Source organism: Pseudorca crassidens, chromosome 20, assembly GCF_039906515.1.
Source record: "Pseudorca crassidens isolate mPseCra1 chromosome 20, mPseCra1.hap1, whole genome shotgun sequence".
NCBI lineage: Eukaryota > Metazoa > Chordata > Mammalia > Artiodactyla > Delphinidae > Pseudorca > Pseudorca crassidens.
The window spans coordinates 50,089,612-50,111,976 of record NC_090315.1 but is presented as its reverse complement, the minus strand read 5'-3'; the positions used below and the strand labels follow the sequence as shown (position 1 = coordinate 50,111,976).

Here is a 22,365-nt window from a genome sequence, read left to right as displayed (position 1 = left end):
AGCTATTTTACATTTGGTAGTGTATATATTTCATTGCCACTCTCTCACTTAGTCCCAGCTTACCCTTCCCCCTCCCCGTGTCCTCAAGTCCATTCTCTACGTCTGTGTCTTTATTCCTGTCCTGCCCCTAGGTTATTCATAACCATTTTTAAAAAAATTCTATATATATGTTAGCATACAGTAGCTAACACATGTTAGCATACATTTCTCTTTCTGACTTACTTCACTCTGTATGACAGACTCTAGGTCCATCCACCTCACTACAAATAACTCAGTTTCGTTTCTTCTTATGGCTCAGTAATATTCCATTGTATATATGTTCCACATCTTCTTTATCCATTCATCTGTTGATGGACACTTAAGTTGCTTCCATGTCCTGGCTATTGTAAATAGTGCTGCAGTGAACATTGTGGTACATGTCACTTTTTGAATTATGGTTTTCTTAAGGTACATGCCCAGTAGTGAGATTGCTGGGTCATATGGTAGTTCTATTTTTAGTTTTTTAAGGAACCTCCATACTGTTCTCCATAGTGGCTGTATCAATTTAACATTCCCACCAACAGTGCAAGAGGGTTCCCTTTTCTCCACACCCTCGCCAGCATTTATTGTTTGTAGATTTTTTGATGATGGCCATTCTGACCGGTGTGAGGTGATACCTCATTATAGTTTTGATTTGCATTTCTCTAATGATTAGTGATGTTGAGCATCCTTTCACATGTTTCTTGACAGTCTGTATATCTTCTTTGGAGAAATGTCTATTTAGGTCTTCTGCTCATTTTTGGATTGGGTTGTTTGTTTTTTTGATATTGAGCTGCATGAGTTGTGTGTATATTTCAGAGATTAATCCTTTGTCAGTTGCTTCATTTGCAAATATTTTCTCCCATTCTGAGGTTTGTCTTTTAGTCCTGTTATTAGTTTCCTTTGCTGTGCAAAAGCTTTTAAGTTTCATTAGGTCCCATTTGTTTATTTTTGTTTTTATTTCCATTTCTCTAGGAGGTGGGTCAAAAAGGATCTTGCTGTGATTTATGTCATAGAGTGTTCTGCCTATGTTTTCCTCTAAGTGTCTGGCCTTATATTTAGATCTTTAATCCATTTTGAGTTTATTTTTGAGTATGGTGTTAGGGAGTGTTCTAATTTCATTCTTTTACATGTAGCTGTCCAGTTTTCCCAGCACCATTTATTGAAGAGGCTGTCTTTTCTCCACTGTATATTCTTGCCTCCTTTATCAAAGATAAGGTAACCATATGTGTGTGGGTTTATCTCTGGGCTTTCTATCCTGTTCCATTGATCTATATTTCTGTTTTTGTGCCAGTACCATACTGTCTTGATTACTGTAGCTTTGTAGTATAGTCTGAAATCAGGGAGCCTGATTCCTCCAGCTCCGTTTTTCTTTCTCAAGATTGCTTTGGCTATTCGGGGTCTTTTGGGTTTCCATACAAATTGTGCAATTTTTTGTTCTAGTTCTGTGAAAAATGCCATTGGTAGTTTGATAGGGATTGCTTTGAATCTGTAGATGGCTCTGGGCAGTATAGTCATTTTCACAATGTTGATTCTTCCAATCCAAGAACATGGTATATCTCTCCATCTGTTTGTATCATCTTTAATTTCTTTCATCAGTGTCTTAGTTTTCTGCATACAGGTCTTTTTTCTCCTTAGGTAGGTTTATTCCTAGGTCCCCGGAGTACTTTTAACTTGAGTCAAGTTTTTAACATCTTCCTGCTTTATTTTCCCATCTCAAAATAAATATAACAAGTTTCAGCCTATCTCACAGCTTTGGGATGAAGCTTTTTTAAGCAAAAACACTTTGAATTTATTAAATCGTGCTAAAATTAAAAATCCGTTTTGAAAATGAGTTGTCCACATCTTCCAAATTCATCTTTGGAGACTCTCTCTCACTCCGTTACCAGGAACCTAGAGCATTCAGTTACCTTATTTAAACCTGTTTGCATCTGAAGACCCTTTGCAGTTCCTCTCCAAAGCAGCTATTGATTTGTCCCCTGCAGATGGACGCAGCAGACAGGAGCTGCACAGTGTCTGTGCACTGCAGCAACCACCGCGTCAAGATGCTGGTGAAGTTCCCTGCGCAGTACCCGAACCACGCGGCCCCTTCCTTCCAGTTCATTAACCCCACCACCATCACATCCACTATGAAAGCGAAGCTGCTCAAGGTGGGCATCTGTGTTCATAAATTCTCCTTGATGTCTGAAGTGGAGAGCACTGCTCATTTGCATCAGTGTCTGAGTCGAGCAGTGAAGTTGAGTGAAAAAAACGAGTCGATAAGATTTGGACATCATGTGTCCTTCCACCTAGCAGGGTTAACAGCTGTATTCTTTTTGTGTAGAAAACATTGAGCGCTGATTCTTAATCTCTTTGGTCATGGACCGCCCCCTTCTAAAGTCTAATGAAAGCCACACACCCTTCCACAGAAAAATTTGCACAGATATTGCATATAACTTCAGAAATATTGCATATAAATCATAGGCAATTATGTAATTGCATATAATCTGCTCACAGATCTCATTAAAGCTATGTGTTAATCCCAGGTTAATACAATACAATTTCATTTATTTGGAAACTGTAGGCAAAATGTATTCTGAAGCTAAAAGATACTTTCTAATCAGAAAAAAAGTATGTAAGGTCATTAAAAAAATCTGTTCCATAAAAGGAGATGTTGTTACTTAGAGTGAGGCTGGCTGGCTGGACAGGTGAGGTGTGATAGGACAGCGGTGCCTGAATGGAGGGGTACAGCCTGGCATCTCGTCTTTACCCTTACAGGTTCAGAAACTTGATTTGTCAGTTCACGCAGAGCTAATCAGGTGGAATCCTCATAAAAAAGCCCCATGAGCTGAGATACGTCTTTTTCGGTCTGAGCAGCATCGCATGTGAAATAGCAGAAATATCCTGACAGCAACAAGTTGACCTGAATGCTATTCATTTTTTGCCTAGTTTGTGTTATGTACACTTGATTGTTCTATCTTCTTGGGGTATGGTAGGTAACCAAGAAATTGTTCAAGCTTTGTGAGGGTCTGTGAAATGCTAATCACTCAGATTTTGTGGTACTTGACGTTTTGTCCTTGGAGTCTGAACATTTCGTTGCCTTGTTTGGACATACAAAAAAGGTAGATTTTTCTATTGGTATAAAAATGATAGGATAAGCAAGTGTTTTAAAGGTCTAATTCAGTGCTGTCCAATAGAAATGTGATGCAGACTACATGTAATTTTCAATTTTCTAGTAGCCATACTAATAAAAAAAGGTAAATTAATTTCAATAATATTTTAATTTAATCCAGTGTATCCAGAGTATTATCATATCAACATGTAAGCAGTATAAAAATTATTGCAAGAGCTTACATTCTTCTTTTTTTTTTTTTGGTACTAAGTCTTCAACTTTTGGTGTGAATTTTATGCTTACAGCACATCGCAATCCAGACTAGCCACACTTCATGTGCTTTATAGTCCGGTAATGACTTCCATGTTAGACAGCCCAGGTCCAATTTACATGCCTACCTTCAGTATGTGTATGTCAGGTTATACCGATAGCATGTGCTTTAAAATGTTAAGCTGCATATATGTATGTATATAAAATATATATATGTTATTCAAGTATAGTTGACTTACAACGTTGTGCCCCAATCTCTGCTGTACAGCAAAGTGACTCAGTTATACACATATATACATTCTTTTTTTAATATTCTTTTCCATTGTGGTTTATCCCGGGAGATTGGATATAGTTCCCTGTGCTATACAGTAGGACCTTGTTGTTTATCCATCCTAAATGAAATAGTTTACATTTACCAACCCTAAGTTCCCAGGCCATCTGTCTCCCTTCCCCCTCACCCTTGGCAACCCCAAGTCTGTTCTCTATGTCTGTGAGTCTGTTTCTGTTTTGTAGATGGGTTCATTTGTGCCATATTTTAGATTCCACATATAAGTGATATCATATGGTATTTGTCTTTCTCTCTCTGACTTACTTCAGTTAGTATGATAATTTCTAGTTGCATCCATGTTGCTGCAAATGGCATTATTTTGTTCTTTTTTTATGGCTGAGTAGTGTTCCATTGTATGTATGTACCACACCTTCTTTATCAATTTATTTGTCAGTGGACATTTAGGTTGTTTCCATGTTTTGGCTATTGTGAATAGTGCGCTATGAACATAGGGGTGCATGTATCTTTTTGAATTATAGTTTTGTCCAGGTATATTAGGCTTTATATTTTTAAAGGACCCCCCCCAAAAAGGTACATTTTAATTTTCACTAAAGTGAAATCTGTTCCCCCTGGCATGTATGTATCACATGGAACAGTTTTCAGTCCAGACTGGAGGATATTACTCTAAGTGATGCTGAGATTTCTCATGGAGGAGGGTGGGGTCGGGGGAGAGCAAAGGAGTAGAATTCACTATAAAGGAAGAATGGTGGTTCTAATCGTGCTCTCTGAGAGCCAGTGCATGTGCCTGCCATGGCAAAGGAAAGGGCATCTGGAAGAGGATTCACAAATGAATCTTTTCCCTGAGCCTCTCGGGGAGGGGGAAGGTGGTGTGTTGTGTTGGCAGCCTCAGACACAGCCATGCTCCGGTGCCCCAGCATCGTTGCTGCTTCCGATGCTTCACACAATAAAAAAGAATCAGGAGAAAGAATGTTGCTCTTCTTGACTGCGTTTTGTGCCTTTTCTAGATCCTGAAAGACACTTCCCTGCAAAAAGTGAAACGCAACCAGAGCTGTTTGGAGCCCTGCCTGCGCCAGCTCGTCTCCTGCCTTGAGTCTTTTGTGGTGGGACCCTTGTTACCAAGCTATGCTTTGGGGTTTCGTTTCCTTTCCTCCTCCCTAAAATCCTGGGCTCCCTGATCTTGGAATAATGTGTCCTGTTTTGTAATTTGGCTTGAAAACAGATTGTGGGTTTTAGTCTCTTGCTTTTAAAATTTCAGAACCAAGAAGACAGCGCTTCCAGCAATCCCTTCGCGCTCCCGAACTCTGTCACGCCACCCCTACCGACATTTGCCCGGGTGACCACCGCCTACGGGTCCTACCAGGATGCCAATATTCCCTTTCCCAGAACCTCGGGGGCCAGATTCTGCGGGGCAGGTTGGTCTCTTTAGGTTCTCTGATTCTAGATTTCGAGAGAGAGAAGCTAAGAATGTCTGTATAAAAATTTCCATCAGAAAATGTTTCTTTGTTTTTATTTCCTGAGAACTCAAAAGATTTCTGTCATAGTGTTATCTGAAGCCGAATTGGCATCTGGGGACATACCCTAAGAATGTTCACCAGATTTACAGACTTAACTTGTTTCATTCTGATGAGTGTGAATTTGAGTCTTGACTCAACCTATTGAAAATACACATAGGAAATATAAAGTACCTGTGAAGACTTTTTCCAAACCACATGTATCCCATCTCTCCTGAATCCTGGAGATTCTTATCTTTGTTTTTATTAAGTACGGCTGCCGTTGGTGAGCCTGTGTAGCTTAGGATACTATGTCTTATCCTTCAGGTATATTGAGGTAGACAAAAGATGGACCAGTGCTTTCTTAGGATTTCCCGTGACCAGCTCATTGACCTTGATGTGCACGTGTGATGTCTCCTTTGACAGGGTACCTGGTGTATTTCACAAGGCCCATGACGATGCACCGAGCGGTGTCTCCGACTGAGCCTACTCCGAGGTGAGTCTGGGAGATGCAGGTGTACGCTACATTCATGGGCCAGAAATAGGCAGACATCTGGGAATTTGTCTTTGGACAATTTGTGTTAGTTATCACTCATTATAAGATTAACTCCCAAAAGATCATGGTTCATTGAATTTCACCCAAGCTGAGATTTCTACTGTAAAGTTACTACTAGGAGTTGCTTGATAAAAACTGTTGTCAAAACAAGGCAAATTCTTTTTTAATGTGCTCTTCCCCTATCGCTCAAGTATTATCTGAATATTAAATAAAACTAGAATAATAGCAAGAGATAATCTATAGTCCCGTAACACTAATAGGCCACTTCTAACATTACCACACACATGTAGTGTATGTGCAGCCATCACTAGAGTCAATTCTAGAACCTTTGCATTATCCCAAAAAGAAACTTTGAATCCCTTAAGGGTCACCCCAGTCCCTAAGTCCCCCATTCCTCCAGCCCTGGGCAAACACTGATCTACCTTCTGTCTATAAATGTGCCTGTTCTGGACAGTTCATATAAATGGAATTGTATGTGTGTTCTTTTGTAACTGACGTCTTTCACTTAGTATATTTTCAAGGATCATACATGTTGTGGCATGTATCAGTACTTCATTTCTTCTTACTGCCAAATAATATTCCATTACATGTATATACCATGTTTTATTTATTCATACATCAGTCATTGGACATTGGGACTGTTTCCACTTTTTGGCCATTATGAATAATGCTGCTATGAACATTCTGTGCAAATTTTGTGTGGATATATATTTTTTCATTTTTCTTGGATATATACCTAGGAACTGAATGACTGGATCATATTGTAAATTTTTTTCTTAATTAATACACTTTATCTTTTAGAGCAATTTTGGGTTCATAGCAAAATTGAGTGCAGAGTACATATACCCCTGTCCCCACACCTTTACAACCTTCCTCATATTAGTGGTTTTTTTAAACTTAAATATTATGCTGTAGACTTCTGGTTCTGCAGTGTGATGACCAGGATAACTTGGAAACCCTCCTGCTACAAACACCTGGTTATACTGTATATGATATAATTAGCATACTTAATAATGAATAGCTAAGCTAACAAGAAAGAAAAGACATTGCACCAAGTTCATGAGCAGGTGCTACGGCTGTCCTGGGAGTTTGCCAGTTTCTGCAGTAACCCAAGCAGATGAGAACTTGACCCTACAAGAAGTGGGAGTTAAATGCCAGAGAACACCCTACATTACACTAGATTCCTTATTTGAAAGGTTGGATTAGGAAACAATCACCTACTCTTTTTTTTTTTTTTTTAATTTTATGTTTTTGGCTGAGTTGGGTCTTTGTTACTGCATGCAGGCTTTCTCTAGTTGCGGCGAGCGGGGGCTACTCTTCATTGCGCTGCGTGGGCTTCTCACTGTGGTGGCTTCTCTTGTTGTAGAGCACGGGCTCTAGGTGCGCAGGCTTCAGTAGTTGTGGCACACGGGCTCAGTAGTTGTGGCACATGGGCTCAGTAGTTGTGGCTTGTGGGCTCTAGAGTGCAGGCTCAGTAGTTGTGGCGCACGGCCTTAGTTGCTCCGCGGCATGTGGGATCTTCCCGGAGCAGGGCTCGAACCTGTGTCCCCTGCATTGGCAGGCAGATTCTTAACCACTGCACCACCAGGGAAGCCCCCAATCACCTACTCTTAAAAGGAAACAACAGATATCTGTGTCTGGACTTTGGGTCAGTGGGAAAGTGTTCCTATTAGAACATTTTTCTTACTAACAGTATTGTATTGAGGTATAATTTAGGGTACACAAATGTGAAGTCTGTACCTTGATGACCAGCACCCAGATCAGGATACAGAGCCTTGTCCTCACTCACAAAAGTTCCCTGGTCCCTTTACCCAGAGGAAATGATTCTTCTGCTTCCATCATTGAAGTTTAGTTTGCCTGTGCTTGAACTTCATCTAAGTAGAATCATCCAGCATGTCCTATTTTATGTCTGGCATGTTTTGCTCAACTTAACGTTTTTGAAATTGATCCACGTGGTTGCATGGATCAGTAGTTCCATGGTATGAAAATAATATAATTTGCTTATTCATACTCCTGTTGATGGACATTTGGATGATTTCCAGTTTTTATTTTATTATATGTAGACCTACACATACAAGTCTTTTTTTTTTTAATTTCATACAAGTCTTTTTATGGACATGTGTATTAATTTCTCTACCCAAGGAGTAGAATCCCTGGGTCATAGGATACGTGCATGTTTAATTTTATTAGAATTGCCAAAAAGTCTGTCCCCGTGGTTATGCCGTGTTACACTCTTCCAGCAACGTTCCAGAGTTCTGGCTGCTCCACATCCTCTCCAAAACTTGGTGTTTTTAGTCTTTTCAGCTTTAGCCATTGTGGTGGGTGTGTAGTATTATCTCATTGTGCTTTAATTTGTGCTTCCATGGTGGTGACTAATGATGGTGAACAGCTTTTGTGTGCTAATTGACCACTTGAATATCTTCTTTGGTGATTTGCCTGTTCTAGTATTTTGTCCAGTTTTTTTTAGACTGTGTTTCTTATTATCTATTTGTGGTAGTTCTTTATCAATTCTTATTGCAAATTCTTTGCTGGGTGTATGTATTGATTTTCTCCTAATCTATGGCTTATCTTTGTCCCTCTTTAATGATTTTCAGTTTTCAGCAGTTTTTAATTTTGATGCAGTTCAGTTTATCCTTTTTAAGTGTTAGGGTTAGTGCTTCTGTGTCCTGTCTAAAAATAATCTCTGCCTATCCCAAGGTCATGAAAATATTCTGTGTTTTCTCTTAAAAATTTACAGATGTAAATTCTTTATGTAGAGATATATAGTTGTTATATATATAGCACTATTTATGGAAAAGATTTTGCTTTTGTTGAATTTGCATTGATACCTTTGTTGAAAATCAATTGACCGTATGTTTTGGATCTGTTTCTGGACTCTTATTTTTTTCTTTGGTTTATTGGTCTCTCCTTATGCCAACAGTACACTGTTAATGTAGGTTTATATAGTAAGTCTTCAAATCTGGTAATGTTAAGTCCTCTAACTTTATTATTCTCATTCAGGATTGTGTTGGCTACTCTAGATCTTTTGCATTTCTGTAAAAATAGAAATCAGCTTACTGGTTCCTACAGAAAAAAGCCTGCTCATATTTTGATTGGAGTTGTGTTGATTCTATAGATCAACTTGGAGAAAATTGACACCTTAACAATCTGGAATCTTCTAGTCTATTAACATGGTGTATTTCTCTATTGTTTTGAGTCTTTAATTTCTCTCAGCAATATTTTGTATTTTCCATGCACTTTTTTTTTTAATGTGTTCCTAGGTATTGCATGTGTTTTTTTTTTGTGTGTGTGTGTGTGTGGTACGCGGGCCTCTCAGTGTTGTGGCCTCTCCCGTTGCGGAGCACAGGCTCCGGACGCGCAGGCTCAGCGGCCATGGCTCATGGGCCCAGCCGCTCTGCGGCATGTGGGATCTTCCCAGACCGGGGCACGAACCCGTGTCCCCTGCATCGGCAGGCGGACTCTCAACCACTGCGCCACCAGGGAAGCCCGGTATTGCATGTGTTTTGATGCTATCGTAAATGCAATTTTATTATTTTCCAAATGTTTGTTTTTAATATACAGAAATACAGTAGATTATTGTAGATTGACCTTGTATCTATATTCACTTATTAGTTTCAGTAATTTATAGACTCCTTTGAATTTTCTATGTATATAGTCATAGAAACATTCCCCGCTTCTGCAGATAAAGCATTTTTCAGTTCTAAAAGTGCTCTTTGATTCCTTTTTGGAGTTTCCATTTTTTCCCCGTTTTATCCATCTTTTTCTCCTGATTTCATCAAGCGCTGAGAATGGCATCACTTAGAACTATGGAAAGATCCAAGCCAGTACGGTTCATCGTGCCTTTTCAACCACAGGTCTCTGTCAGCTTTGTCTGCCTATCATACTGGCTTGATTGCGCCCATGAAGATCCGCACAGAGGCCCCTGGGAACCTCCGTTTGTACAGCGGGAGCCCCACGCGCAGTGAGAAGGAGCAGGTCTCCATCAGCTCCTTCTACTACAAGGAGCGGGTAAGCGGCTGATCCACGGCCTTTGATTCTTATCCCTTCCCCAGATTCTTGTCCTTGGCCTCCCTGCCTGCCACGCACAGCAGCTAAATTAGTGATACCCCTGGGGTCTTTCCCTTTCATACTTAGTGTGTTAGAGAAAGACCGTTGCTTTGTTCCTTTCGGTTGGTTTTTAACTACTGTAAATTATATAGGAGGGGGAGGGGTGGTTGGTTGTTATAATCCGTACTCTTCCCTCCCCTTTAACCCTGTCCTGTGATCCCCATACATGAAGTCGATTCCCATCCTCTGAGATAGAATCATGTAGCTTCAGGTCTTCCTGGGTATTCTGATATTTGTCACCAAATTAAGGGATGCTTCAGAAGGCTTGGGATCCTGATATATTTGGAACTTCATAGTTGTGGGAAGTTTTCAAGTTGACCTCTAAGAGGTTTTATACTTTCACAAAGTCTGCACCGAAATACCCATTTGAATGGACCGGTTTATACAAAAATCACCTGAAACTGTCCTTCTGTTCCTGGGTTCTTAAGGAACTCATCGTCCCTACAGTAGCTATTAAGCTGTCAGAAGCCTTTGGTGACGACAGTGTAGAGAATATCGGCAGAGCGTGGGAATGATTCTGAGAACTTTCTGTGTTATCAGGTTGAGTCTGGCTTAAACTGTCTTTTAACTGACATGATGTATTAACTGGTTACCACTGAGCTACTCACAAACTCAGTCCTTAGGAATTCTTTGTTGCTCTCCCACTAATTGAGAAATGATGGATTGACTATAATTAAAATTTGTTTTTTTGTTAAAAATTGAGTTATTTAAAATAAAACCCCAATTTCCAGCAGGTGTTGGAGGTGTCTTCACTTTGATTACAGTGTAGTGTCTAACCTTCCTGGTTTGCATGATGTTGGCTGTCGCTGACTTTGTCAGGTCTTAGGGTTGTATGTGACAAATGAGTGGCAGGAACTGATGCTTGAGGCATGACCAGTCTTGGGCAAAACCTTCAGTCAAACAGGGAAAATGATTTTTTGGTTGCCTTTCTGGCCAGCTCCATAGTCCCTTTCTTTGCATCTCTGACGGAGTTCTCCACCCCACCGCTGCCTCCCCCCACCCCGCCCTGTCCTGCACCTGTCACAGAACTTCTTAGAACACTTTTATCTTCCCAAGTCCTTTACATTCAAAAAAAAAATTTTTTTTTCTTTTTCTGCAAGCTAGCGAGTAACTGGTGAGAAGCTTTGATAAACTGGTTGGAACTAAGGCATTTTATTATTGATGTAGTAGCTAAACAAACTCAAGGTTGAATAAATGTGGGAATTTTCTTTAGCACCAGGGCCAGGTTGAGGAGACCTGTTAGTCAAAGAGGCAGTTCTGAATTCCCCTTTGCATCATGCCCCGTGCTTCTCGTGCTTGGGTTCAGATTGGGCAGCATAGCTGGGACTTGCACTTTTGACCCTGTGATAGTGTGTAAAGGTCGTGTTTCATCAAAATAACTCCAGTTCCAAGAAGGAGCCTCTCCTAATGCAGAAGCCTTTGTAAGGCCTACATTTATATTTTTGATGGTCTGGACTCTCTTTTACGACAAACACACTGTAATCATGAAGAGGGAACAAAGGCACATAGATAATTAGCTCTTATCAGACAGGATATGCTGGGGCGTGGAGGAAGGATTGTGATATTTCACTTTGGGGTGATTCCCAGTGTGCTGCTTCTCCCCAGAAAACAGGCCATTGTAGTCCCCTAGAATGACATAGTAAGTGGTCTCTGAATTGTATTTCAGACAGTGAGCGAATAAGGTGGGGGGGAGGTAGTTTTATTATAATTTCATATGAAACTTTTGTATTGATGTATAGCCTATGTGCAGAAAAGTTCACAAATCATAGGTCTATAATTCAGTCAATTAGCAATCACAGGAAATAGACTGTTCCAAGACATAGACTATTCCAAGAACCCTAGAAGCCCTGGGAGAGGGAGGCACATTTTAATGTATGACACATAGTAATTATTAGGTTAAATCATATGAAACTGCTGATATCTGAGCATTTTTGACCTTAAGAAAAAGTTTCACATGGTTCAGCCTAGTAAGAAGTTAAAATCAGTTATCAATAACTGGTCAGTCAGTTATTTTGTGATGAATCTAAAATAAACTTGTAAACTCTCCTTGAAGCTTGTTCACGTCCATCCCATTTACATACGGCATGGGGAAGGAATTACAGGAATGAAATATGGCCATCTTATTTTCCTCACAGAGGACACGATAACAGTTTTATCCCTCGAGAAGTATTTTCTGATTCCTGGGTGTCTAGTTTCAAATGTCAAATAATATCACTTTTATTACTTTTGTCCTGGAAACGATTCCAGTGTACTAAATTTCTCTGTGCTTAAGTCTTCATTTTCAGCCCAAATTTTATCTCCTGCATACTTTTTTTTTTTTCTCCTGCATACTTTTATTCTTGTTCAGATCTCTACCCCTGAGAGCTTTAAATGAGTAAGAAGAAAGGAAAAGAATATAACTGCATTAAAGTATAACAATGAAAGAATTATAGAGTATTTTGGAGATTGCAGAAATATCTTCCTAGAGCCACTGGGGACTAATACTCATTTTTCTTGTTTTTGTGTTTTTACCCTGCCCTACTTAAGTCATCTTGTTATATCACCCAGAGGTTCTCCAGATGGAATTCCAGTGTTTGCTCTTAAAATTTTTTTAAATGTGAGAGATGTAAAAATAAATTAATAAAACCATTAAATTTCATATAAGAAGTTAGAAAGCACAGAGAGATGCTAACATTCATTTGGTAACTGGACCATCTGTTAATAGCTGATGAAATATTGTTTATTCTTAGGGTAAATCAGAAGGCCCAGGACTTAAGATAAACATCAGGCATTGCCCTGTAAACATTTAAAAATTTTTGCAGCTTCCCACATTCACTTCAGTTGACATCACTAAAATAGCTTTAATGTAAATAACTGAGGAGGCCTTGAAGTTAATAGAGTAATTTCTGATTTTGCGAAACAGTGTTGTATGCTCCCAGTTTCACACTGATGCTCCCGTGGTTAGCAAGAGCCCTGGGGAGCATCACCCTTCAGTTCTCTCAGGCTCTCACTTCCTCGTGGCACCACTCTGAGGATGGTCCTGCAGTCCCAAGGTCAAGACTTCAGTTTCCCTGGCGTGCCCCACCCCCCCCAGCCACACACCAAAAACAATTCGGTGTTGAATCTCTTGAGGAACTTCTTCCTTTTTAGGAATGAGAAGCTTCTCGCACATACGTATGCTTTTGAAGGGGAAGCAGAGTTCTCCACCTGTTTCCTTTTTTTTTGGCTGCGCTGGCCTGTGTGGGTCTTAGCGCAGCATGAGGGATCCTAGTTCCCAACCAGGGATGGAACCCGCATCCCCTGCATTGGAAGCGTGGAGTCTTAACCTCTGGACCACCAGGGAAGTCCCTCCACCTGTTTCTTACGATCTTAATTCTTGTAAGAGAACCACAAATCTCCGTCGTAGTTCCTCTGTCAGAGCTGTGTGGATGTCAGCCTCCTGATACCTTGAAATGTGTTTCCGACTAAAGGACAACGGCATTGAAGCTGTGTATGGAGTGTGATGGGTTGGGAGGGGGGTGACGGAATCTAAATACTGCTGTGCTGAGTTTCAGATTTTTCAGTCATTCCCATCCCAATTTTGCAGTATATTATGGTACCTTTGAATCCATCAGATGTATGGGAAGCTTTCATTTTATTCTATATTTTTTCCCTTTTAATTTTCTTGGTGTTTTTCTTCCCTCCTCGTGGGTGTAACGTTTTCACGCACAGATGTCTCCTCGCTCTGCCCGGCGACGTTGGTCCATACAAGCAATTAACGACTTCCCGGTACTGTGCGCTGTGCAAATGCTCTCCTTAACTAATCCTGTCTCTGCCCAAAGGCCCAAGAATAAAATGCCACCTGCCTGGCTTTGAGGAACCTGAAATGACAGGCTGGCTGGTTTTCAGGACCAGCATAATCAATTTCTCACTCTTGGGAGTCAGGCACCAAGGACTGCCTCCTGGTTCTATCAGTTTCAAATGGGTGAATACTGATATCGTTAAGGATTGTGAATGGACTTCTTTGAAAATGAAGCTGAATGCTGGATTTCTTGGAAAGAACCCCAGTGATAAGCCTTTAGCTCACCTGATTTCACTTGGAGTATTTGTATAATTTCACAGAGCTTTCAAAAGCCTACCTTTGGCATGGCGGGGCAGCAGAGGAAGATATAAGAGGCTTCTACCATTTTGTCTCCGTTTTTATCGTCTTGCTCGAGTTCAAAGAGGGAGGTGCCCACCTGCTTCATTGGCATGACACCGAAGCTAGATTTTAATCCTTTGGGAATTTCCTGGAACAAATTTTTTCCTTGCCATCAGTATTTTGCATTGACAATAAAACCTCTGCAATGGACATCTTCTCTTCCTTTTCTCTTGCTTACTCTCTCCTCTTCTGTCTTCCTCTCCCACCCCCTTTGTGTTTCAGTCGTGCCATGGTGACCTCAGGCTGTACAAGGCAGCTTTGAGGCTTTTGTGTACGTTTCATTTGGTGTAAAAAACAAAAAAAAAAATTAGGGGCATAGTCCTATAACCTTTTCATATAAAAACCGGTTGAAATCAGGAACCTTGATTAGCAAGTTCCACTGCTGCCCAACAACCTGGGGGTGGAGCTGCCTCCATGGCCATCTTTCCTCAGAAAGCCTGTCCTACCAACCCAACTGCTGCGTTTCCACGGATTTTTCCAGAAGTCCCTGCTCCTGCTGCTATTTAAAGAGGAACTCATTTTGACTCACTGCCCACTCTGCTGATGATTATGCATTGTCGACGGGGTTGCTGCGAAGCAGTTGGTGGCTTATTCTTGGGCTGTTTTTACATTTAACCCATTTATTGCCATCGATGTTGCCTCCGATTGTAGCAGTAACACTGGTGGTTCAGTCGCAAGCTGGCTATTGGTTGTCATTCAGTGCTCTCTGCACCAGTGCCTCCCCGCTCCCACCGCCCCTCCCTCCCCACCCCGATCCTCCCTGTCCTGTTTCCCGTAATTCCATGAACACCTTCTTGGTCTGTTCAGAGGAGCATCCCAGTCTCATTGTGTGATAACTTGTCTGTCTTGCTTTGTCTCTCCTCCCTCGATCCCTGCTCATGGAATCTGTGGGGAAGGGGTGTTTTCTATCGATGGGGCATTGAGATGACCTAAGAGAAGTGCAGAGTCCTTCACCTCCCAGAGGTACCGATTTTACTGCACAGAAACGTATCCACATTTAAGCCCGTCAGAGTGGGACTGGAGCAATGCAGGAGGTTTTAGGGGGCTTTAGGGCCCCTGTGCCCTTTTCTCACCTGGAAAGGTCAGCCACACCTCATCCCGGTGTGTCATTGTCGTCACCTGACAGGTGCTCAGACTAGAGAGGTTATTCTAAAATCTCCAGCAAGATACTAAGGCAAAGAAATCTTGGGAAGGTGTGGATGAGGTATGAACCATTTTTGTTGCCAGAACACTAGAGGAAACACTCCGTGCTTCTTAGGGAGCACCTGGGTCCTAGGCCCTGACACCTGATTTGAGATCTACCACATCTTTGTTTAGGCAGCCTTGTTGGATTTGAATCCCCAGAATAATTTGCCGTGAGACAGGTTTACTGAGTGACCTCCATAGCCTGAAGGGGAGATAGTTCATGTTTAAAAGCCATCAACCTCCAAGTTTGAAGAAAAAATATTTTGTGACCCCCCCCTTAAAGATTTTTTATAATGTTTTATAGTTATTCCTTGCTGGATTAAATGAACAAAAACAGCTGTCCCTTAATTGCTTTCACACTTCGATTCTTGGTGGCAGCTACCATGAGGGTGATCCTGTGTTAGGGAATCTCCTCCTATTGTAGGCTCTAAGGCAGCTTATCGAGGTCCGTAAAGCACCACCTGTGCATCAGCACAGAGCAAACAGAGAAGCACCTGGAAGCCTGGTGTCTCCAGAAGCTGACAAGGAAGTCCCAGGAAATACAGACAGTGACTTCTGTAATTCTGTGAAGGGTAGTTGCAGAAAGCTGCCCAGACCACTATCTTCACATTTTCATCCAGGACTTATTGATGACTCACACAGGCCCGTTTCTGCCAATCTCTGTCACCCAAGACTGCAAATGGGAGAAGAGCCTTGAGACGTCTCTTGGGACCCTGAGTTTTCTTTTCTCTGAATGTGTCGAATCCTAACAAATCCAAAAAGGAAGTTAAACGGCGCGAGGTTCAGGCTCATGAGCCTGGCCTGGAACACAGCACCTTGGCCTGAGCCTGGCGTGTTAAGCCCTGTAGCCACAGGAGCTCCTTGCGTCTGCACGTTGCTCTGGCTCAGCAGCGCTTGGCAGAGAAGTGACTTCAGAAGTGAGTAATTGTAGACAGTGGTGTGTTGGACAGCCCTCACTGGAATCAGGTGATCTCTGTATATGCAGAAATGGATCTGTTTTTATATGGATCAAACTATTTACATATTAACAGGTAACTTAGTCAGGACTTAATTTTCCCCCCTTTTTAATTTAAAATCATACTCTTAAAAGCAGGTTAACAAGTATGGGCTTAGCAGCCTGAGAACCTGTGTTCAAAGCTGAGCTCTTAGGAGTGTGGCCTTGAGTAAGCTCACATCCTCATTGGTGAAGTCCAGGGCGTCTCTCATTTCCCAAATACAGGCTCCTCTCTGGCCATTGTAGAGAAGGCTCTGGGGAAATAGGATAATTGCTCGTGATCTTCTTCTACATCCATTACCCAGGTCCCTCTGCTCAAGTATTTTTGACATTCTGAAAATGATCCTTTTTAGAAATATTTCAAGTCTGCTAGGAAAAACATTCTGACGTGAACTAGTCTATTTGCAAATGAACCACTTTGGGCACATGGGCCTTAATATTATGCTTTCATTGGGTTTGCTTAAAAAGTCAGGCAACTGTGGATGTTTCCAGTGTGGTCTGAAAGCTGTAGACCCCATCCCTCACGAGGTGTCCATTGGTTTCCACTGTTCAGTTAAACGGATCTGTCGTGAATTGCTCAATTGTTGAAGGGCTTCTTATTTTCTCTTTGTAATAAGGAGCCAGAGTCAGTGCCTGGAACTGTTTTAGAAGCCTTTCAACAAACCTGGAAGACCCAATTAGATGGATCCTATTTGATTCCAGATGGAATCTTTTGAATGTAGATCTTTTCTTTCTGCCTTTAAAAAAAAATCCAGTACCCTAAATGTCATTGGAGATGACGAGTTATGTGGGGCCTTGTGGGTATGTAATTTCCCGGGATTCTTAAACTTCCAGAGGTCTGGATAAAAGTCACAGTGAAGTGAGTTTATGGACTGATGCCCTCCGTGTTCTAGTTAACCATGTTGTGCCGTCCCATCACTGCAGGGTCGGTGTATGCTGAGTTACTCTCTGTAAAACTGGTCCTAGTGCTCAGGGCACGTGTGACAGCACAGTCTAATGTCAGTAAACGCTGGCCTGGCTCCAGCCCATCCTGACAGGCCGTTTTTCTCGTTAGCACACTCACCCCTTACTTGCACCCACATCACAGTTCTTCTTTAGAAAATAACCAAGGCCAGCAGAGAATTGAAGGGCTACTAGCCCCCAAGAATAGATGCAGTTTCCTCTTGTGTTGCAGAATAATGACTTGTGTATGGATACATAGTAACTGAACTGCTTCTAAGACCAAATAGGTTAAGATTCCAAATTGATAGCATATGTATTTACAAACGATGTTGAACAATTCAAATACTTTAGCTAAACATCTACATTTACCTGCCATGCACTGAGTCCGGGTGTCCTGGGTTTAGCAGGTTCCATGCCGCTTACTAATCCTATGGGAAGTTACGTGCGTTGAACAACTTTGGGCGTTAGATGGGACGTGAACGGTCAGAAATGCCTGGATATAGACCATGACTGATTTATGGAAGAGTGATTGTATCAAAATCACTGGTGGAAAACGAATTTATCTATGAACCATCTAAATAATACTCTACATGCCCGAGCGTTTATGGACATTTATAATAATTACAGATTTTTAAATTGCACTTTTTCAGTTGACACTTTGCAATCTCACCTTTTCATTGTCCCCTGATTAACCTTGTGAGATTGGAACCACAGAGCTTATCAGGAGCCCAGAGTTACCAGTGAGCAAAGAGAGAGTGACACAAGCCTGAATTCACCACAAAAAAGGAACGTGCCTGGGATCGCAATGAGACAGGGCATGTGTTAATAAGACCAGTAAGACTTGGTTTTCTGACTCCACATTACTGGGCCCTTTCACTGGTTCCTTTTGCCTCCTTTGTTAATAAATATGTCACTTCCCTCCTGAGATGAATCACTTTGGCGACCCCCTTTCTAACTTCTGGCAATAAAATAAAATAGAATATTGCTCCCTTGGCTGGTCGTCATTTTGAAGATACCAGATGGGGCTACACTCTCATAATTCTCATTTTCCAGGACATCTCTCATTTCCCACATACAGGCTCCTCTGTAGCCATTTGTAGGGAAGGCTCTGGGGAAATAGGATAATTGCTTATGATCTTCCACATCCATTACCCAGGTCCCTCTGCTCAGGCATTTTTGACATTCTAAATGATCACTTTTAGAAATAATTCAAATGGGCTAGGGAAGACAGGGTAACTTTTCTTGAGCTGCTCAGTTTCTGTGTCTGCCTCCCATAGATGAAAGTTTGCAGATCCCACACTGCTGTGTCTGAATTAAATTTCAACAAATCCAATTTAAATTGTCTGAAAAGGAAAGAAAAAAAAACTTTAATTAGTTTCAAGCAAGAATTTGAACCTAGGGCTGAACCCAACCTTAAAAGTTGCTCTTCTCCCACATTTTTGTGGTCTTTACTAACTTATTTACTTGCTGTTCTTTCTTTTTTAAATTCTGGCTTCAAGGTGTTTTTGAGCACCTGCAGAATGTATATAGCACTGCAGTAGGTGCTTATTTTCCTCTTAGGATTCTGGGCCATGAGCTCAATGCCCTTTGTCATCCTTTTATTTTCTACAGATGCTGATTCATATAATTGTGGGCATGATGTAATGCAAGGTCTCTGCAAATTACCAATGACCCAACTATGGTGTGCTCTGCAAATGTAGGTTTCCATTCATCGAAGTCCCCATTAGTTATATGTTGTCATTTCCCCCAGAAATCAAGGAGATGGAAAAGTAAGCGTGAGGGATCAGACTCTGGGAATCGACCAATCAAGGCTGCTGGGAAAGTGGTCATTCAGGATATTGCCTGCCTTCTTCCTGTTCACAAGTCATTGGGAGAACTATACATGTAAGTTCAGAATTTCAACTATGCCGTGCTTCCCACTTAGATATGAATATCAAAGTCGTTTATTTTATTTTTTGGCCGTGCCTTGCAGGATCTCAGTTCTCTGACGAGGGATTGAACCCAGGCAGTTGAAAGCCTGGAATCCTAATCACTAGGCCACTGGGGAACTCCCTGTTTATTTTAGTTTTTGAGATACTGGAATCCTTTTTAGAAGAGGCCCAGTGCATTAGCTTTCTTCTGCTGCATAGCAAATTACCACAGACCTAGTGTTTAAACAACACACATTTATTATCTCAAAGCTTCTCTGGGTCAGGAGTCTGGGCATGGCTTACCTGGTTCCTTGCTCTGGTCTCCCCAGGCTGAAATTATGAAGTCAGCCACGTGGTGGTCTTAACCAATGCTCAGGGTCCTCTTCCAAACTCATTCAGGTTGTTAGCAGAATTCAGTTCCTTGCAGCCGGAGAACTCAGGGAATTTCATCTTCTCCAAGACCAGCAGAAGTGTCTCACTGATGCTTCACTGTCTTTCTAAGGTCTCATCTGATTAGGTCAGGCCCACCCAGGAGAATCTCCCTTTTGACAATTACAGGAGTGATATGTCATCAGTATTGACTGGTCTTGACCCCGTTTAAAGGGAGGGTTTATACAAGGCCTGTAAAGCAGGGGCCAGCAATCTCGGGCACAGTCTCAGGATTCTGCCTCCTGTACTTAATATGTAAAACAGTTTAAAAGCAGAGCTACTTTGGTTGAAGGGAGCTGGAAGGTGGGTGACAGGCACACAGAAGCTGCTGACCTGTGGTTCCCCTTCTTCCTGAACTTGAACACATAATAAAAAATACTTATTTTGTTGTTTATGTACAACACATTACTCCTTGTTAGAAACTGCAGTCAGCATTATACATATCTAAATCAATTTTTATTCAACCCTTAAGCCTGGGGAACTCCCCAGAAAAGCTAGCTGGCAAATTGTTCTTTGAATCTGGCCTCCTTTCCTGACTTCGAAGAGGTAAGCAATTTCACCTTCCCCAGGCCTGAACTCACAGTGTAACATCAGCTGTAGGTAAGCTTTTTCTCCATGTTACGTAGAAAGGGAGCTTAAGGCCAATACGAATAAAACATTTTGAGTGACAACCAAAGAGGCAGTTTTTACTTTATTTGTTAAACCAGGAGTAATTGATTTAGAAGTCAACTGGAAAGAAACTTTTTAATTCTTCTTAAATTTCAGATTGAATGTGAATGATATTCAAGAAACATGTCAGAAGAATGCCACTTCTGCCTTGCTTGTTGGAAGGAAGGATCTCGTCCAGGTATTTTCCATTCCTTTTGTTGGAGATCTGGATTTTTCTCTTGGAGCAGGTTCCTTTCACTTTATTGTTGTGGTTTAGTGACATTTCAAGGTGTACCTCCTATTTTGTAATTTCTTTCCCATTTTCTTTGCCAAACTGTAGGGCTAGAGCAGCTTTTTAAATCCCTTAGATGTTTTTCTTATTAGTGCTTAGTTGAGGAGGTCCTAAAGCATTTACTAAGTGTTTTTATAACATCCCTTTTCTATTCTAGGGCAGGGTGATTGTTAGTACGTAAATTTGGACGTCTTTATCTTTGCCATTTACACCCTCAGTTCTGTTTTGTTTGTTTTTTACTTTTAAAAATGCTTCATTTCATAAAAGGTTTACCAAGGCATTCCTTAAGATAGAGACACATTCAGTTTTAAAACAAGGTGTAATATTACAAGAATTAAAATTTCCTTCATCTTTGCAGAAACACATCAGTGCTTAAGCAAGTTGCTCCTATATTGGTGAGGTTTTTTGTTTTTTAGTTATTTATTTATTTTTGTTTGTTTGGCTGTGCCACGCGACTTGCGGGATCTTAGTTCCCTGACTAGGGATCGAACCTGGGCCCTCCACAGTGAAAGCGTGGATTCCCAACCACTGGACCACCAGGGAATTCCTGGTGTTTTTTTTTTTTAAACTGTTTTATTGAGATTATAGTCCATAGACCACGCAATTTACACATTTAAGATGTACCATTCAGTGGCTTTTAGTATATTCACAGCATTTTGCAATCGTCACCATAAACAATTTTGGAACATTTCCTTTACCCTGTAAAGGCACCCCACACCCCTTGTCACTGCTCAAGCCCCCCTTCCCCCATCCAGCCCTCGCCAACCACTAATCTATGTTCTGCCTCTATTGCATCTTTTATTCTTTAGTATGAGGATTAGATCGAGCAATGGAAACTATGAGCTGCTGTCCTATCTGCTCAGTTTTTTCCTTGTAACCCTCCAAATGACCCAGAGCTAAGGCCTCCCCTTGATTTTTATCTGATTGAAAAATCCCTAAGATTTCCTTTTGTCTCCTAGTAAACACCGTCAAGTCTCTGCTGCAAACCCTTTTAAGTGAAACTTAGAGTCACGGATTTAATCTGTTTCTCTAAGGACCCAGCCACCTAAAATTCTGCAAACACTAAGAAGGCAAAACAGAGTAGTGGAAATAGTGGGGAATTTCTAACAGGAGGCGTCAGCCCGACTCTGCTACGTAATGGTGTAACACTGGGCCAAGTATTTCTGACTCTCTCAGCCTCTGTATATTGGTCAGATGAGACCCAAGAGAATAATTGCCTCATAGGGTTGATGAGAAGATTGGTTCACGTGCTGAAAAAACATTATCTGAGGAAAAATTACTTCCTAAAGTGTTTTTTTTTTTTCTTTTAAGTTTTTAGGACTTTTATGGCAGGGTTGATTTGGAAGTTCAGGCTAGTCCGAGTGAAGTGGAAAGACCCTTCCCTGGGGTTCAGACATACCTGGGTTTACATCTGGGCTCTGTCCCTTTCATGTTGTGTGATCCTAGGCAGCTACCTAATCATTCTGAACTTCAGTTTCCTCAACTATAAAATAGGAACAATACTTCTAAGGTCCTTATGAGAACTAAATAAGGTAATATGCATACAGTTTCCATACCTGTATCTGGTAGATGTAAATACCCAGTATGTGGCAAATTATTGCTGCTGTTCTTGCAATTGCAGTCATCATTGTGGTGTGGTCTTCCTTAACGGACTGGAAATGACATCAGTGCAAATGCTTGGAGAATTTTTTGTTGTTGTTCTTTTTGCACATATTGAAGATGATGTGTGTACTGTTTTGCCTAAGAGTTACAGGAATAAACCTGTCAACTATTTCTGTTGAAGGCGCTTAGGAAACGTGTATTACAAGTGAGGAAATAATGGGCCCAAGTTGTCAGCCAGGGTAGTAAACATCCTTTCCTATCCCAGAAACCTATGAACTTCATCCAGCAACCATCCAGGTGGTCCATTGATCATAGAAATGAATATTTTTCTTTTGAACCAATACTTGTGGGGGTTATTTAAGTACACTGGAGCCACACAATTT

At 41.2% G+C, this 22,365-nt stretch overlaps 1 protein-coding gene across 9 annotated transcripts in view; it reads left to right on the top strand.

Moving 5' to 3' along the window:
* The window catches only part of WDR59 (WD repeat domain 59), a 109,923-nt gene that overhangs the window by 47,076 nt on the left and 40,482 nt on the right, over positions 1–22,365 (top strand). For 8 of the 9 annotated variants that reach the window (XM_067719806.1, XM_067719807.1, XM_067719805.1 and 5 more), the window contains 8 exons: positions 2,004–2,168; positions 4,673–4,768; positions 4,924–5,080; positions 5,585–5,654; positions 9,569–9,722; positions 13,512–13,568; positions 18,852–18,985; positions 20,206–20,287. In XM_067719806.1, the coding sequence (XP_067575907.1) occupies positions 2,004–2,168; positions 4,673–4,768; positions 4,924–5,080; positions 5,585–5,654; positions 9,569–9,722; positions 13,512–13,568; positions 18,852–18,985; positions 20,206–20,287 (915 nt within the window). The remainder of the gene's footprint in view (positions 1–2,003; positions 2,169–4,672; positions 4,769–4,923; positions 5,081–5,584; positions 5,655–9,568; positions 9,723–13,511; positions 13,569–18,851; positions 18,986–20,205; positions 20,288–22,365) is intronic. The other variant, XM_067719803.1, reaches the window with a different exon arrangement.